At 41.9% G+C, this 16,247-nt stretch overlaps 1 protein-coding gene across 2 annotated transcripts in view; it reads left to right on the forward strand.

The window, feature by feature from the left end:
• RPIA (ribose 5-phosphate isomerase A) overlaps positions 1-16,247 on the forward strand; it is a 63,390-nt gene that overhangs the window by 44,837 nt on the left and 2,306 nt on the right. For both annotated transcript variants that reach the window (XM_055241049.2, XM_063616613.1), the window contains 4 exons: positions 1,861-1,925; positions 2,983-3,051; positions 3,849-3,990; positions 5,305-5,404. In XM_055241049.2, the coding sequence (XP_055097024.1) occupies positions 1,861-1,925; positions 2,983-3,051; positions 3,849-3,990; positions 5,305-5,404 (376 nt within the window). The remainder of the gene's footprint in view (positions 1-1,860; positions 1,926-2,982; positions 3,052-3,848; positions 3,991-5,304; positions 5,405-16,247) is intronic.

Genomic DNA, 16,247 nt, shown 5'->3' on the forward strand with positions numbered 1-16,247 from the left:
CCAGCTCATGGAGCTTGCCACTAAGTGGAAATAAGGAAGAATCATCTGAGGCAGCCACGGACATTTGAAAACATTAAAACTAACTTTTGTGGTAAAGACTAACACAGGGGCAGTCCAGAGGAGACGGACATTGGTGAGGGTGAGCAGCATCACACACCCTAGCTGGCATTTTCTGAGCCATTATTATGTACCAGCTTTTGTGCTGAGTGCTGTACCTGTATTAAACTGTTTCATCTCCAATATTCTTGAAGATAGGATACCATAATTTTCCCATTTTATAGATGTGAAAAAGACACAGAGAGGGTAAGTCATATGGCTAATGCCACAGTTTTTAAGTGGCAGAATCAGAATTTGAACTCAGGCACATCTCTTCTAGACTAATGCTAGTTTGAGTTTTTTGGGAAGAGGTAAAGTTTGAATTGGGCTGTAAAGGCCAGGTGGCAAGGGCAGGAGAGAACACTCCAGAGAGTGGTAGATGGGAACCACAGGAACAGCTGCATGTGGACAAATGGACACTGCTCGGACTGGCTGGGGTGATAGGACAGAGTGAGTGGACTGCGTTGGTGCATAGTGGGCAGAGGGAAAGCAAAGCTGGATAGGAAAAGTGGGATGGTTTTATGGCACCTGGAAAATCAGGCAGGGGGTTGAGACTTGATGGTGATCTAGTAGCCCATGTTTCTGTCATACACATGGGCCTCACGGGGGTTAGTAAGAACTATGGGAAGGACTTGGGGATTTCTGTGGGCAGAGCCAGGGGCACAGGCTGATCATGTGTTCAGCAGCTGTGAAGAGAGTGGTTTGGGCTGAAGGTGGGCCTGGAGCCCAGACAGAAAAGGTTGCCACTTTCCATACCCCTGAGAATTGCCACAGTGCAGCCTGGCTCTGGGGTTAATGCAGGCCTGGGGAGAGCAGTGCTGGCTGTAACTTCAGACAAAGGCTGGAATCTGTAAAAGGCTGGAAGCAAGCGTGACCCATATGGAACTGTATTTTTTATACCTGTGCCATGCCAGCCATGCCAAGCAACTTAATCACTGCATCATGAATAGAATTTGTACCCTGCATACTGCTTGCTGTCTTTAAAAATATACTTGGGGTTCCTGCATTGTCCATGCAGAGTACCCTGAGTGATGAGAAATGTGTAACTTTCTTGATTTTGATTTTTGAAAGCTAGATGAACCAATTTGCCCCTCAACCGCTTTGGGGGCTTGTGGTGGAGCTTCCTAATAGAGGGAGTGGGCAAGCCTAGACAAGCGGGTTCTTAGTGGCAATGCCCCAGATAATTTCCAGTTCGGGAACACATCAACTTTCTTATGTATCTCTTCATTTGATCTTCATGTCCACTTGAAATTGCCTGTGAGATTGCTCACAGTTAGTACAGAGACTTCTGAATCAGTTTTTTTTTTTTTTTTGCATTTTTCCCACCCCCAATGGAATTTAGTAGCACACATATTACTGTATTGACCCTTTGGTGGGACAAAACTCATCGTAATGTCTAAGATTTTTTACTCCACCACCAAAAACTAATTTTTGCCTCTTGGGGGAGGTGATAGCACCCACACTGAGAATGCATGCTCTAAATAACGCCAGCTTGTCCGCAGAGAAGCCCATCAATGAGAAAAGAGAACATAGTCTTGTGGGTAAGAACTGCACCCCGGTTAGAGTCTCAAGTCCTATGCTGTTTCCCTTTGATCCTAGTGGAGCAGCTTAACCTCTTGTAGTTCAATTTCTTGATTTGTTAAATGGGAGTACTAGAATTAGCTAATAGGGCTGCTGAGTATCTGATGAGCTATTGCATGCTCAGGCAATTAGCAGAGGCTCCCCTCGAGTGGTTTTTGTATATTTACCTTCCCCCCGATACAGATTGACCTTGCCATCGATGGTGCTGATGAAGTAGATGCTGATCTCAATCTCATCAAGGGCGGCGGGTGAGTGTTATGGGGGCTTCTGTGCTAAAGAGTGTCTGCCAGTTAATCCTTAGCAAAGCAAGATGGATACAGAGTAAACAAATTGCCACTGTGACATATGCAAGTTTGTCTTTCTCCTAGGATATTGATAGCATATGGCCTTAGACCCAACTCAGCATTTCTGGTCATTAGCAGCAATTTAGTGACAAGGAACCCGGGCCTCTTTAGTGAGATCATTCATCGTAATGGATTCTCTGCGAATTTGTGTTCTTTTGTTGATTCAGACTTTAAAAACTGAAGGCCAAATCAAAATAATACTGGGCTAGATTGTTAGGTCTGTGGGTACCAGTGTGTGACTTTTGCTTTAAAGCCGTGCTTACCTCTGTGAGCAGTTAGGGATATTATTTGTTCCTTTGGAAAACATTAATTGGGTATTTCTTAAGTGCTGATTTGGGGAGTGGTGGGAATGGTGAGTTGAAAAAGGTGAAATCCTGTTCTGCTGGTTCTTATAATCAAGCAGACTATTGAGTGATGCAGCATTTGTTTAAAATCACACTTTACTGTTTATTCGATTTTCTTATGTTTTACTTAATCCTGTCAACTGCAGATGTGAGATAGTTTAGCTGCTAAACCCTAGAGGTAGATCTGGACCCAGATCTGCTGGTTCAGTGCCCTGGGCTCTCTCCACTTCATCACCCTCATTGGCAAATAGTCGACTTGGCAGGTTGTTCAAAGCATGCCCTCCTCAGCTTCCAGACCCAACCATTCATGCCATGTCCAGATGACGTCTCCCTGAACACAGTGCTCCCTCTCAGATGCATTTGGATGGAATTATGCCTGGCCTGAATGGGAACCTTGTCTGCTTTCTAGGTTTCTCCCAGACACAGGGTAATGTTTCTAGAGTCCATTTACTAGGAGCAGCATGATGGGACTGGGAATGTCCCTTTAAAAATTAAAAGTTAAGTTTCTCTTTAAGTGCCAGGATTGAGTGGATTTGGGATTCCTGTATTTGACCTTAGTTCCCAAACTGAGATTTTTGTCTTACTCCTGTGTTCCTTTGCTTCCTTCCTATCTGCAGAGGCTGCCTGACCCAGGAGAAGATTGTGGCTGGCTATGCTAGTCGCTTCATCGTGATCGCTGATTTCAGGTACAGTTTCTGGTGTCTGAACTGCCAACTGAGGAGGTAGATTGGACCCCCAAGCCTCATCCCCATTTTTGTGAACGAGGAAATGGAGAGCTGCAGGGACTCTCTGACCTTCTGAGACTGATGGCTAGGAGTTAGTACAGTGTCTAGGAGACCTTATGTTCTGCTTCTAGGCTGAAGGTAGATGTTGCTAATCACAGCAGTTATCTGCAGCCGTGATCTCTAGCATTGTTTCATGTGTTCAGTGAAACGGGGAAACAGCTTGTCACCCTATTAGCAGAGCATGCTCTCATGTGTCATGTCACTCACTGTATCCTCACAAGGAGCCTCAGAGGAGGCAGGATGTGCCCTGCCCACGGGCAGTGACTCAGCATGCCCTGCTTCTTCTCGGGTCAGGGTTTGCCGCAGGTGACTGGTGTCATTGATAGTCTTTGACCAGGCTCTCAGATGCTCCTTCAAGGAATCTAGTCAAAAGCACTTGTGCTGAGCGTGTTAATTTCAGATATGTATATGTGTATATTTACTTGTGAAATATAGCCACAGGACAAGCATAAATATTAAACACCTGCATACCCACAAGCCCGCAGTATCAGATTTTAACATTTTTTGTCATATTTATTTCAAATAGCTCTTTTCCTATATAGTGAAACAGGTAATTCGTTTGAAGCCCCATGTGTATATTGCCCCGATCACTTTCCTTGCCTTCCCACCATCTAATTAACCCCATTCCTGAATTTGGTGTTTGCGTGTACTGTTGAGCTTATTTACTTTTATTATACTTTTTGACTCCTTCTTTTCAGGAAAGATTCGAAGAATCTGGGGGATCAGTGGCACAAGGGAATCCCCATCGAGGTCATCCCAATGGCCTATGTCCCAGTGAGCCGAGCTGTGAGCCAGAAGTTTGGGGGCGTGGTTGAACTTCGAATGGCTGTCAACAAGGCTGTGAGTGGCCTGGTTGGGCCAGGGGTGTGCTGGGTGCACTCACGTTTTCAGTGTGGTGTGCTCCCTTCTGTTCCAGTTAGGTCCTGTGTGCCTCCACCAGTCAATTGGCTTTTGTTTATTTTTAATTGATGTATTTGTTTATTTTCAGAGAGTTGGCCTGTTGGTTTCTGCATTCAAACTTGTGTAGACAAGACCACACTTAATACAGTGCATCTCCTTTGTACAGATAGGGGAATGATTCTTTCCCTGTGCCTCAGGTTCTGACATCCCACAGGTGATCTGACCTTTGTGCCTGAGGCCTGGAACACCCTGATTGGCAGCTGTGAAACACTGGCTTTGGGAACCCGTTTGGAGCAGAAAGTTTTTTAGGTTCCATGGTGTAACTTCTTTTCTCCCTCTTCTTTCCTCTCATTCTGTGGTTAAATGTGACAAGAAGTAGAATTTCTTGGGGTGTGTGAACTCTACCCCAGGAATACACTCCAGATGGTCCAAATTTTTCGTGTTTCTCTTTAGCTTCTAAAGTGGATTGCGCAGAACTTTTCCCTCTTTTTTATACTTAAATAAACAAATAAGCAAAGACAGCAATCCAGAAGCTAACCACAGTTACATATGTAACTACATAAACATTTTGGAGGATATCGAAAAGATCTGTCACCCTACCCTGATACATTTTTATTTTGATATATTTTGTCCCCAGTATTTCTGTGACTTTTAAAAACAAACTGTAGTTCTATTCCTAGTGGTTGTACAGTGCTCTGACTGACGTTCAGATTGTTGGCGCATAAAAGAAATGCAGCACGAAATTGAGAAGTCGTTCAACCTTGACCCTGTCAGAGTTCTTATTTGAAAGCCACATTGCTGCTAGTGTTCTTATTGTCTTTTGGACTCTGTTTCTTGCCCTTTTTCTTATTAGCCAAGTAGTAACTTAAGGAAGCAGATAAGAACAATGAATTTTGGACTAACTTAAGGAAGTAAGAACAATGAACCAGAAATCAGATAGGAATGTGGTGATAATTGTGACGTGTTCACATAGTCATAGTGGGAGCTCATGTGAGTAAAAATAGCTTGATACATTTGTTGAGAGGCTTGTATTCTCTCTCTCTCTCTCTCTCTCAAAAAAAAAAAAGACTCCAATCTAAGTCTTTCTGATTTCAAAGCTCCTGCTTATTACCACTTCACAGCACACCTTCTGGAAAGCATAAAGTGGGAGCAGGTTAAAATGCATACTTGTCTTTGGTTATCCCCTCTACTTTCCTGTCCTTCTCTGCTTACCTGTATTTGCATACTTGGTCACTGTGGAAAATTATCTTCTAGGGTCCTGTGGTGACAGATAATGGGAATTTTATCTTGGACTGGAAGTTTGACCGGGTACACAAATGGAGTGAAGTGAACACAGCTATCAAAATGATCCCAGGTAACATGAGTGGCGTTCACCAGGCATATACACACCCATGCCCTTCATAACTGGCCCCTACATCTGGCCACAGAAGGCACAATGGACATGGGCTTTGTAAGGCTTGGTTGGAAGGAAGAATTCCCTTTATACCATGTTTGGGTTTTTAACTTCACCTCCTTTGCCGTATTCCCTTCCCCCAACAATTGTTGCTTACCTAGCAGCTTTGTTGCTTGCGCATTTCACAGCCTGTTTGAGTTGGGATAGTCCTGAAGCTGATGGAAGTTCAGAGGGGACTTGCCTTGAAATAAGGCCATCATCCCTGGGTAGAAACTTTCCTTCCGGGAGCTAGACTGCAGCCTTTTTTTGTGGGCTGTCTTCTTAAGCGGGGGGGAAATGACTCAGTTAATCCACTTTCATTGGATGTGTGCCAAAGGCAAGATGTTGTGCTGTGTGTTACAGGGGATACTTCGATCTGGAGGACTTGTAATCTGTCCTCAAGTAGAATTGATGTAAACCTGGAGAAATCTGTGTGTATGTGTAGAAGCCATGCCTACAAATAAGATAGAATGTGCTCAATTCTACTAGAGGAATACCAAGAGTCTAGAGTACACAAAAAGTTTCTTTTTGGGAGAATGTGAGGATGTTCTATGCTGTAGAGGTGGTTTTGCATCTATGCCTTGGCATAACATAAGTTAAACACGGTGCTAAGTGTCTAAAAATGTTTCCTTTGCTTCCCACTCTGATGAGGTAGTTGCAGAGGAGGGCACTGGCTGAGAAAGGTTAAGCCATTTGCCCAAAGACAGCACCAAGATGGACACCCTAAGTTGTCTGCCACTAGACCCTGAATGTTTAATGCTTACTTGCTGAAGCACCAGGTGAGGAGAGGCTGTGTGAAATGAACATTTAGAGCCTTGGGGAGCCTCTAATGCAGCTGTACCAGGGAATGATGGAATAAGAGCCAGGATGGGGCCCTGCGTGAAGGATGGGTGGGCAGTGTAGAGATGAGTTATGAGGCTGGAGTCCTGGTCCAGGCTAGAGGAGGTGTCAAGGGCTCATACAGGGGGATTAAAAGGAGGAGGCAGTCTTGAGAGGTATCAGCTTCTTAGGATATTGCGAGACTAAGAGGCTAACAGAATATTCCCTATCACGGAGTATTCTTGGGCCAGAACTGGCTGACAGGACCTTTCAGGCCAGTTTAATGGAGCAGAGTATGCTGGATAAGGATCCTAACCCAGCTGTGCTCTGGCGTGTTACCTTTTAGCAGTTAGTTAACATCTCTGTGCCTGAGTTTCTTCCTATATAGAAGGGGCTAGTTAATTTTAGTACCTACCTTATAAGGTTATTGGGTGGATTAAATGAGTTAAAACAGTGCCCATTGCAGAAGGGAAAGTGTTTGTTGAATGAATAAATCCCTTGAAAGAAAGGTACTATTGTTACTATTAATTAAATATACTAAGATTCTAAGATATACCTGTGCTAGTTGGGATTTAAAATAGTGTGAATATAAGCTGTGTAATGAAAAGCTAGTTCTTCCAGTTCTACTTTATTCATTTATTTTTTGAGATAGGGTCTCGCTCTGTCACCCAGAATGGAGTGTAGTGGTGTGATCAAGGCTTACTGCAGCATTGACCTCCTGGGCTCAAACAATTCTCCCGTTTCAGCGTCCCCAATAGGTGGGACTACAGACGCACACCACCAAGACCGGCTAAGTTTTGAATTTTTATAGAAACGGGGTTTCACGATGTTGTCCAGGCTGGTCTTGAACTGGGCTCAGTGTCTCCCTTGGCCTCCCAAAGTGCCAGGATCACAGGTGTGAGCTGCTGTGCCTGGCTCCAATTCTACTTTAGTTTGTTATTTTTAGTTTTTTACTGACAGTCTTTTACCACGTTAAGTCAAAAAGATGAGTTGGCTTATACTCATTTTCTTGGTTAGTGTTCTCTCTTTAATGGAAGAACTAAACAGCCAAGAAGGTAGGAGGAAGAGAAGATTTGCAAATCACTGTTAGTAAAATGGGAGAACTTGCCCTTGGTGATAATGCAAACAAACCCAGGGCCCCAGGAGGAAAGGGCTCACCAATGCGGGTGCCGTATAGGTGAATTTCTTGCAGTTCCCACTAGGTGTCACTCTTGCTCCTGGTTAGACCTTTCTTGGCTTAAGATTGTGAAATATCCTTTGTAAGGAAATTTCCCTCATATGTGATTCTTCAAAAAAAAGTATGTAGAAGCTGCATCCTAAAGACGTTCAGAGTTTTGTTAGGAACTTAAAGTGAGGAAAATGATAAAAGAGGCCAACTATTAAATCATAATGCGATATCTACAGGACAATCAGAGTGGTTTGCTGTATCTTTCCTCATTTTTTCTTTTCCTGATTGAGTCCATTAGATTGACGGCTGGACCAGTATCAGGAGAACAGAAGTAGGGCGAGTTTCCCTGTTTATCTCTGTTACCATGTGCATTCGTACACAGTATGTGAGGACGCTTAGAGAACAACTCCCTTTGATGTTTTGTTGTGTTCCACCCAGAGCAGAGTGACTGAATTGAAGGGCCAGGGCTACTGGAGTTCTTTCCCCTAGGTTCACATTTAGCATCCTCTGCTCTTTCCACTATATTTTATTGGGGAGTTGGGGGAGGTCAGTCACACCCAGCATCTTAGTAATTTAAAGAGAAGTTGCTCTAAAGTCTTACCTTAGACTGCTGCCCATTCATCTCTGCTCTTTCTTTAAAGCCTTTTCTGAACCTGGTTTAACTGTTTTTTGGATAAGTGGAAGTTTTCTCCTTATATTGCAGACATTTTGAAAACGGGTCTTGAGTGGCTACTTTGCACATCTTGGGAAGGATCCAGTTGCATAGGCACAGTTTGGTGTCACGGACCTTTATTTGTGTTCAGCAACTCTTTGCTCTACCTGTTGGCTTTTTGTCACTCGATCACTATTCCATTTCATTTGTTTATTTGGAGCTGTCTTTGGGAGTTCTTTTTTTAATTTTTAAAATTATTTCAGTAGTTGTTGGGAAACAGGTGATGTTTGGCTACATGGATAAGTTCTTTAGTGGTGATTTCTGAGATTTTGTTGCACCCATTACCCAAGCAGCGTACACTGTACCCAATGCGTAGTCTTTTCTCCCTCATCCCACTCCCACCCTTTCCCCTGAGTCCCCAGAGTCCGTTGTATCATTCTTACACCTTTGCGTCCTCATAGCTTAGCTCCCAGTTATAAGTGAGAACATACGATGTTTGGGTTTCCATCTCTGAGTTACTTCACTTAGAATTATGGTCTCCAACTCCATCCAGGTTGCTGTGAATGCCATTATTTCATTCCTTTTTATGGCTGAGTAGTATTCCATGGTGTGTGTGTGTATGTGTATATATATCACATTTTCTTTATCCACTCGTTGGTTGATAGGCATTTAGGCTGGTTCCATATTGTTGAAATTGCAAGTTGTGCCGCTATCAATATGTGTGTACAAATGTCCTTTTCATATAATGACTTCTTTTCCTCTGGGTAGATACCCAGTAGTGGTTTTGCTGGATCAAATGGTAGTTCTACTTTTTAGTTTTTTAAGGAATCTTCACACTGTTTTCCACAGTGGTTGTACTAGTTTACATTCCCACCAGCAGTGTGAAAGTATTCCCTTTTCACTGCATCCATGCCAACATCTATTATTTTTTGATTCTTGCAGGAGTAAGGTGGTATTGCATTGTGGTTTTGATTTACATTTCCCTGATCATTAGTGATGTTGAGCATTTTTTCATATGTTTGTTGGCCATTTGTATGTCTTCTTTTGAGAACTGTCTATTCACGTCCTTGGCCCACTTTTTGATGGGATTTTTTTCTTGCTAATTTGAGTTCCTTATATATTCTAGATATTAGTCCTTTTTCAGATGTATAGATTGTGGAGATTTTCTCCCACTCTATGGGTTGTCTGCTTACTCTGCTGACTGTTCCTTTTGTTGTGCAGAAGTTCCCTGTTTAAGTTCCACCTAGTTATCTTTGTTTTTGTTCCATTTGCTTTTGGGTTGTTCGTCATGAAATCTTTGCCTAAGCCAGTGTCTAGAAAGGATTTTTCAATGTTGTCCTCTAGAGTTTTTATAGTTTCAAGTCTTCAATTTAAGTCTTTGATCCATCGTGATTTGATTTTTTGTATAAGAGATGTGAATCCAGTTTCATTCTTCTACATGTGGCTTGCCAGTTATCCCAGCACCATTTGTTGAATAGGGTGTCCTTTCCCCCTTGATGTTTTTGTTTGCTTTGTTGAAGATCAGTTGGCTGTAAGTATTTGGCTTTATTTCTGGCTTCTCTATTCTATTCCATTGGTCTATAGGCTTGTTTTTATACCAGTACCATGCTGTTTGGTGACTATGACCTTATAGTGTAGTTTGAAGTCAAGTAATGTAATGCCTCCAGATTTGTTCTTTTTGCTTAGTCTTGCTTTGGCTATGTGGGCTCTTTGTTTTTCCATATGAATTTTAGGATTTTTTTTCTAGTTCTGTGAAGAATGATGGCAGTATTTTGATGGGAATGGCATTGCATTTGTAGAATGCTTTTGGCAGTATATGGTCATTTTCACAATATTGATTCTACCCATCCATGAGCATGGGATGTGTTCCATTTGTGTTGTCTGTGGTTTTTTTCAGCAGTATTTTATAGTTTTTGTAGTTTTCAGCAGTATTTTGTAGTTTTCCTTGTAGAGATCTTTCACCTCCTTGGTTGGGTATACTCCTAAGTATTTTATTTTTTTTGTAGTTGTCATAAAAGGGGTTGAGTTCTTGATTTGATTCTCTACATGGTTGCTGTTGGTGTATAGCAGTGCCACTGATTTGTGCACATTGATTTTGTATCCTGAAACTTTACTGAATTCATTTATCAGATCTGAGAGCTTTTTGGATGAGTCCTGAGGGTTTTCTAGGTATATGATCATATTATTAGTGAACAGCAACTGTTTGACTTCCTCTTTACTGATTTGGGTGCCCTTTCTTTGTCTTGTCTGATTGCTCTGGCTAGGACTTCAGTAGTATGTTGGATAGAAGTGGTGAAACTGGGTATCCTTGTCTTCTTCCAGTTCTCAGGGGGAATGCTTTCAACTTTTCCCCTTTCAGTCTAATATTGGCTGTAGGTTTGTCATAGGTGGCTTTTATTACCTTTAGGTGTGTCCCTTCTATGTTGATTTTGCTGAGGGTTTTAATAATAAAGGGATGCTGGATTTTGATAGATGCTTTTTCTACATCTATTGAGATGATCATATGATTTTTGTTTTAAATTGTTTATGTGGTATATCACATTTGTTGACTTGCATATGTTAAACCATCCCTGCATCCCTGGTATGAAACCCACTCGATCATGGCGTATTATCTTTTTGATATGCTGTTGGATTTGGCCAGCTAGTATTTTGTTGAGGATTTTTGCATCAATGTTCATCAGGGATATTGGTCTGTAGTTTTCTTTTTTTGTTATGATCTTTCCTGGTTTTGGTATTAGGGTAATACTGGCTTCATAGAATGATTTAGAGAGGATTCCCTTTTTTTTCCCATCTTTTGGAATAGTTTCAGTAGGATTGCTACCAATTCTTTGAATGTCTGATAGAATTCAGTTGTGAATCCATTTGGTCCTGGACTTTTTTTGTTGGCAGTTTTTTTAATTACTGTTTCAGTGTCGCTGCTTGTTATTGATCTGTTCATAGTTTCTGTTTCTTCTTGCTTTAATCTAAGAGGCTTGTATATTTCCAGATTTTCTAGTTCATGCACATACAGGTGTTCATAGCAGCCTTGAATGATCTTTTGTATTTCTGTGGTATTGGTTGCAATACCTCCCATTTCATTTGTAATTGAGCTTATTTGGATCTTCTCTCTTCTTTTCTTGGTTAATCTCACTAATGGTCTATCGATTTTATCTTTCCAAAGAACCAGGTTTTTGTTGCATTTATCTTTTTTGTATTTTTGTTTCAATTTCATTTAGTTCTGCTCTTAATCTTAGTTATTTCTTTTCTTCTGTTGGGTTTGAGTGTGGTTTGTTCTTGTTTCTCTAGTTCCTTGAAGTGTAACCTCAGATTATCTGTACTCTTTCAGAGTTTTTGGTTTAGGCATTTAAGGCTATGAGCTTTCCTCTTAGCACTGCTTTTGCTGTATCCCAGAGGTTTTGATAGGTTGTATCACTATTATTATTCAGTTCAAATAATTTTTAAATTTCCATCTTGATTTCATTGTTGATCATTCAGGAGCAGATTATTTAATTTCCATGTATTTGTATAGTTTTGAGGGTTCCTTTTGGAGTTGATTTCCAATTTTATTCCACTGTGATCTGCGAGAATACTTGATATAATTTAGATTTTTTAAAATTTATTGAGATTTGTTTTGTAGCCTGTCATGTTGGAGAATGTTCCAGGCTGAGGAAAAGAATATATATTCTGTACTTGTTAGGTGGAAAGTTCTATAGGTATCTGTTAAGTCCATTTGCTCCAGGGTATAGTTTAATTCCATTGTTTCTTTGTTGACTTTCTGTCTTGATGACCTGTCTAGTGCTGTCAGTGGAGTACTGAAGTCGCCCACTATTATTGTATTGCCATCTATCTCATTTCTTAGGTCTAGTAGTAACAGTTTTATAAATTTGCGAGCTTTAGTGTTAGGTGCATATATATTTAGAATTGTGATATTTTCCTGTTGGACTAATCCTTGTATCATTATATAATGTTCCTCTTTGTCTTTTCTAACTTGTTGCTTTGAAGTCTGTTTTGTCTCATAGAAGAATAGCTACTCCTGCTTGCTTTTGGTTTCTATTTGTGTGGAATATCTTTTCCCACCCCTTTACAGTAAGTTTATGTGAATCCTTATGTGTTAGGTGAGTCTCTTGAAGACAACAGATACATGGTTGGTGGATTTTTATGCATTCTGCCATTGTGTATCTTTTTATTTTTTTGAGACGGAGTTTCACTCTTGTTGCCCAGGCTGGAGTGCAATGGCATGTTCTTGGCTCACTGCAACCTTCGCCTCTCAGGTTCAAGCGATTCTCCTGCCTCACCCTCCCGAGTAGCTGGGATTACAGGTGCCCACCGCCATGCCTGGCTAATTTTTTTGTATTTTTAGTACAGATGGGGTTTCACCATATTGGCCAGGCTGGTCTCAAAACTCCTGACCTCAGGTGATCTGCCTGCCTTGGCCTCCCACCGAGCCTGGCCCATTGTGTACCTTTTAAGTAGAGCATTTAGGCAGTTTACATTCCACGTTAATATTGGGATATGAGGTATTGTTTTATTCATCATGGTAGTTGTCTCCTGGATACCTTGTTTTTTTGCACTGCGATATTGTTTCATAGGTCCTGTGAAATTTATGCTTTAAGGAGGTTCTATTCAGGCATATTGTGAGTTTTGTATCAAGATTTAGAACTCACTTTAGCATTTCTTGTAGGACTGGCTTGGTAGTGGCGAATTCTCTCAGCATTTGTTTGTCTGAAAATGTATCTCTTCTTCATTTATGAAGCTTTGTTTTGCTGGATACAAAATTCTTGGCTGATAATTAATTTGTTTAAGGAGGCTAAAGATAAGACCCCAATCCCTTCTGGCTTGTAGGGCTTCTGCTGAGAAATCTGCTGTTAATTTAATAGGCTTTCTTTTATAGGTTACCTAATGCTTTTGCCTGGCAGCTTTCAAGATTCTTTCCTTTGTCTTACTTTAGATGACCTGATGACTATATGCCTAGGTGGTAATCTTTTTGCAATGAATTTCCTGAGTGTTCTTCAAGCTTTTTTATTTGGATGCCTAGATTTCCAGCAACACCAGGAAAGTTTTCCTCAATTATTCCCTCAAGTAAACTTTCCAAACTTTTTGATTTCTCTCCTCTCCTTCCTCAGGAACATCAGTTATTCTCATGTTTGGTTGTTTAACATAATCCCAAATTTCTTGGAGGCTTTGTTCATTTTTTTGATTCTTTTTTTCTCTGTCTTTCTTGGATTAGGTTAATTTGAAAGCCTTGCCTTCGAGCTCTGAAGTTCTTTTTTTCTACTCGTTCTAGTCTGTTGTTGAAATTTCCCAGTGTATTTTGCATATCTCAAATGTGTCTTTCATTTCCAGAAGTTTGATTGTCTTTTCTTTATGATATCTGTTTCTCTGGAGTCCTTTTAAATTTTCTTTAAGTTGGTTTTCACCTTTCTCTGGTACCTCCTTGAGTAGCTTAATAATCAACCTTCTGAATTCTTTATCTGGCAATTCAGAGATTTCTTCTTGGTTTGGATCCGTTGCTGGAGAGCTAGTGTGATCTTTTGGAGGTGCTGTAGAACCTCGTTTTGTCGTATTACCAGAATTTGCTTTCTAGTTCCTTCTCATTTGAGTAGACTGTTTCATTGGAAAGATCTGGAACCCAAGGGCTGCTGTTCAGATTCTTTTGTCCAATAGGGTGATCCCTTGATGGGGTGTTCTTCACCTTCCCCTAAGGATGAGGATTCTTGAGAGCTGGACTGCAGTGGTTATGCCCTTCTGGGGGTAGCCACCCACTGGGGCTACCGGGCTCCAGGCTGGTATTGGGGAATGTCTGCAGAAAGTCCTGTGATGTGATCTGTCTTTAGGTCCCCGAGCTGTGGATACCAGCACCTGCTTCGGTGGAGGTGGCAGGAGAGTGAACTGGACTCTGTGGGAGTCCCTGGTTGTATTTTTGTTTAGTGCACTGGTTTTCTTGAATGCTGGTTTATGCTAGCAGTGAAGTTGCCACGTGGACAGACTCAGGATCTCTGGTTAGCCAGGATGTTGCAGGCGGTGGAATTAGCTGTTGTTTTCCTCTTTTTGGAGCAGGGTTGTTCTGTTATGAGATTCTGTAGTGGCTTGAGTTGGTTGGCCTTCAGCCAGGAGGTGGTGCTTTCGAGAAAGCATCAGCTGCGGTAGTATAGGGGGGATACAAGCTTGTCTACGTTGGCCAGGATAAGTATTTTGGTTTCTTAGGTAATGGGTAAGGCCATAGAGCTCCCAAGAGTTTATGTCTTTTGTCTTTGGCTACCAAGGTGGGTAGAGAAAAACCATCAGGTTAGGGCAGTTAGGTGGATCTGAGTCAGACTTTACTTGGGCAGGGCTTGCTGTGGCCACTGTAGGGGGTGGGGGGATGGTTCTCAGGTCAATGGAGTTATGTTCCCAGGGGGATTATGGCTGCCTCTTCTGCGTCATACAGGCTGCCAGGGAAGTAGGAGAAAGCTGGCAGTGATAGACCCCCACCCAGCTGCCACACAGCCAGCAAGGCCAGTTTCACTCCCACCATGCCCCATCATGGTGAGCAGGGCTGACATCTTGCCCCAGGCTACAGGCCTCCCTACTGAGAAAGCAGGCAGGCCTCTCAGGCCTCACCCCTCCCTGCCTGCCTGCCTGCACCTTTGGCTGTGGGTTCTTCATTTGTATCTGCACTTCCCATTTGTCCCCTACCACATTCTGCTCAGGAAAATTTGTGCTCATTTGAAATTATTACGAAGTTCAGCTAGAAGCTTCCTTCACCCTGTGGCCCCTCCCCAGTTCTGCTGGCTGCCTTTTCTTCCCCAAGGACCCCTGTGAGATAAAGCCAGAGATGGCTTCCTTGGACTCAAGCTGGGGACTGGGAGTGTCTACAGGGCTCTTTCTGCTGCTGCTTCTACTTTTATAGTTTGCTCAGCTCTCTAAATCCATTTCAGCTCTAGGTAAGGTTAAATCCGTCTCCTGTGATCTGGATTTTTCAGGTTCCCCAGTGGGGATGTATGTTCAGAGGCAAACTTTTCCCCCTCTCACACTTTGGGAACTCACAGTTTTTTGGCTGTCTTAACGGAGTTTGCAGCAGCAAGCCACTTCTTTCAAAGGGTCTGTGAATTCTTTTGGTTTTCCTGGTATGTTCCTGTGGTGGTTCTTGGAGCAAAAGTTCACAATGTGCGTCTCCACACACTGTTCTGTCTGTCCAAGTGGGTGCTGCATATTAATCCTGTCTTCTATTGCCGTTTTCCTGCAAGTTTTCATTGTATTTATCCTTTTGAATTTGTGTAGTTTAAAATTATGAGTTAAACAGTGGCAAATCCTCTTTGCCACTTTTCCAACCAACTAGTTACCCTATCTGGAGGCAGCCAGTGTTACCAAAATTGTGTGGCCTTTGAGATGGACTTTCATAAACACACAAATTGAAATTCCTCCCGCCCCACCCCTTTTTATGCTAGCGGTAGCCTGGTTTATACATGTTCTGTTTCCTGCCTTGCCTGTCTTGGAGATTATTACACATTGGCTTATAAAAGAGCTTCTTTGTTTCTTTTTTTTCTGAATACCTGCATGTATTCCACTTTACCTATGTAACATTATTACTTAACTGGATCACTGCTAGTGGTCATTTATGTTTGCAGATTTTTGCCAGCAGGGAATCACTAGATGAAAGGATTAATGTGTCTGTGATTTTTGTTAGATGGTACCAAATTGCCGTCTGTAGCTTGTATTCACTTAGCCTTCTACCAGCAGTGTGTGTAGGTATCTGTTTCCCTGCATACCTGGTCCACTATACCTTTTCTCTTACAGTTAAAGTGTTATGTCATTGAAGTATGTGTGCGTATATGTAAATATTCTTGGTAAAGATTGTGTGTAGTTGTTAATTTTCACTGCTGAATCATATTCCATCATCTGTATGTGTGTGAAAAAAAGTTTATATCTATTCTACTCTTTTAGTTTTTTCTCTTTCTTTCTTTTTTTGGAGGCAGGATCTTGCTCTGTCACCCAGGCTGGAGTACAGTGGCATAATCATGGCTCACTGCAACCTCTGTTCCTGGGCTCAGGCGATCCTCCCACCTCAGCCTCCCGAGTAGCTGGGACTACAGGCATGTGCCAGCATGCGTGGCTAATTTTTGTATTTTTTGTAGAGCTGCCATCTCTATGTTATGTTTTCCAGGCTG

Source organism: Symphalangus syndactylus, chromosome 14, assembly GCF_028878055.3.
Source record: "Symphalangus syndactylus isolate Jambi chromosome 14, NHGRI_mSymSyn1-v2.1_pri, whole genome shotgun sequence".
Taxonomy (NCBI): domain Eukaryota; kingdom Metazoa; phylum Chordata; class Mammalia; order Primates; family Hylobatidae; genus Symphalangus; species Symphalangus syndactylus.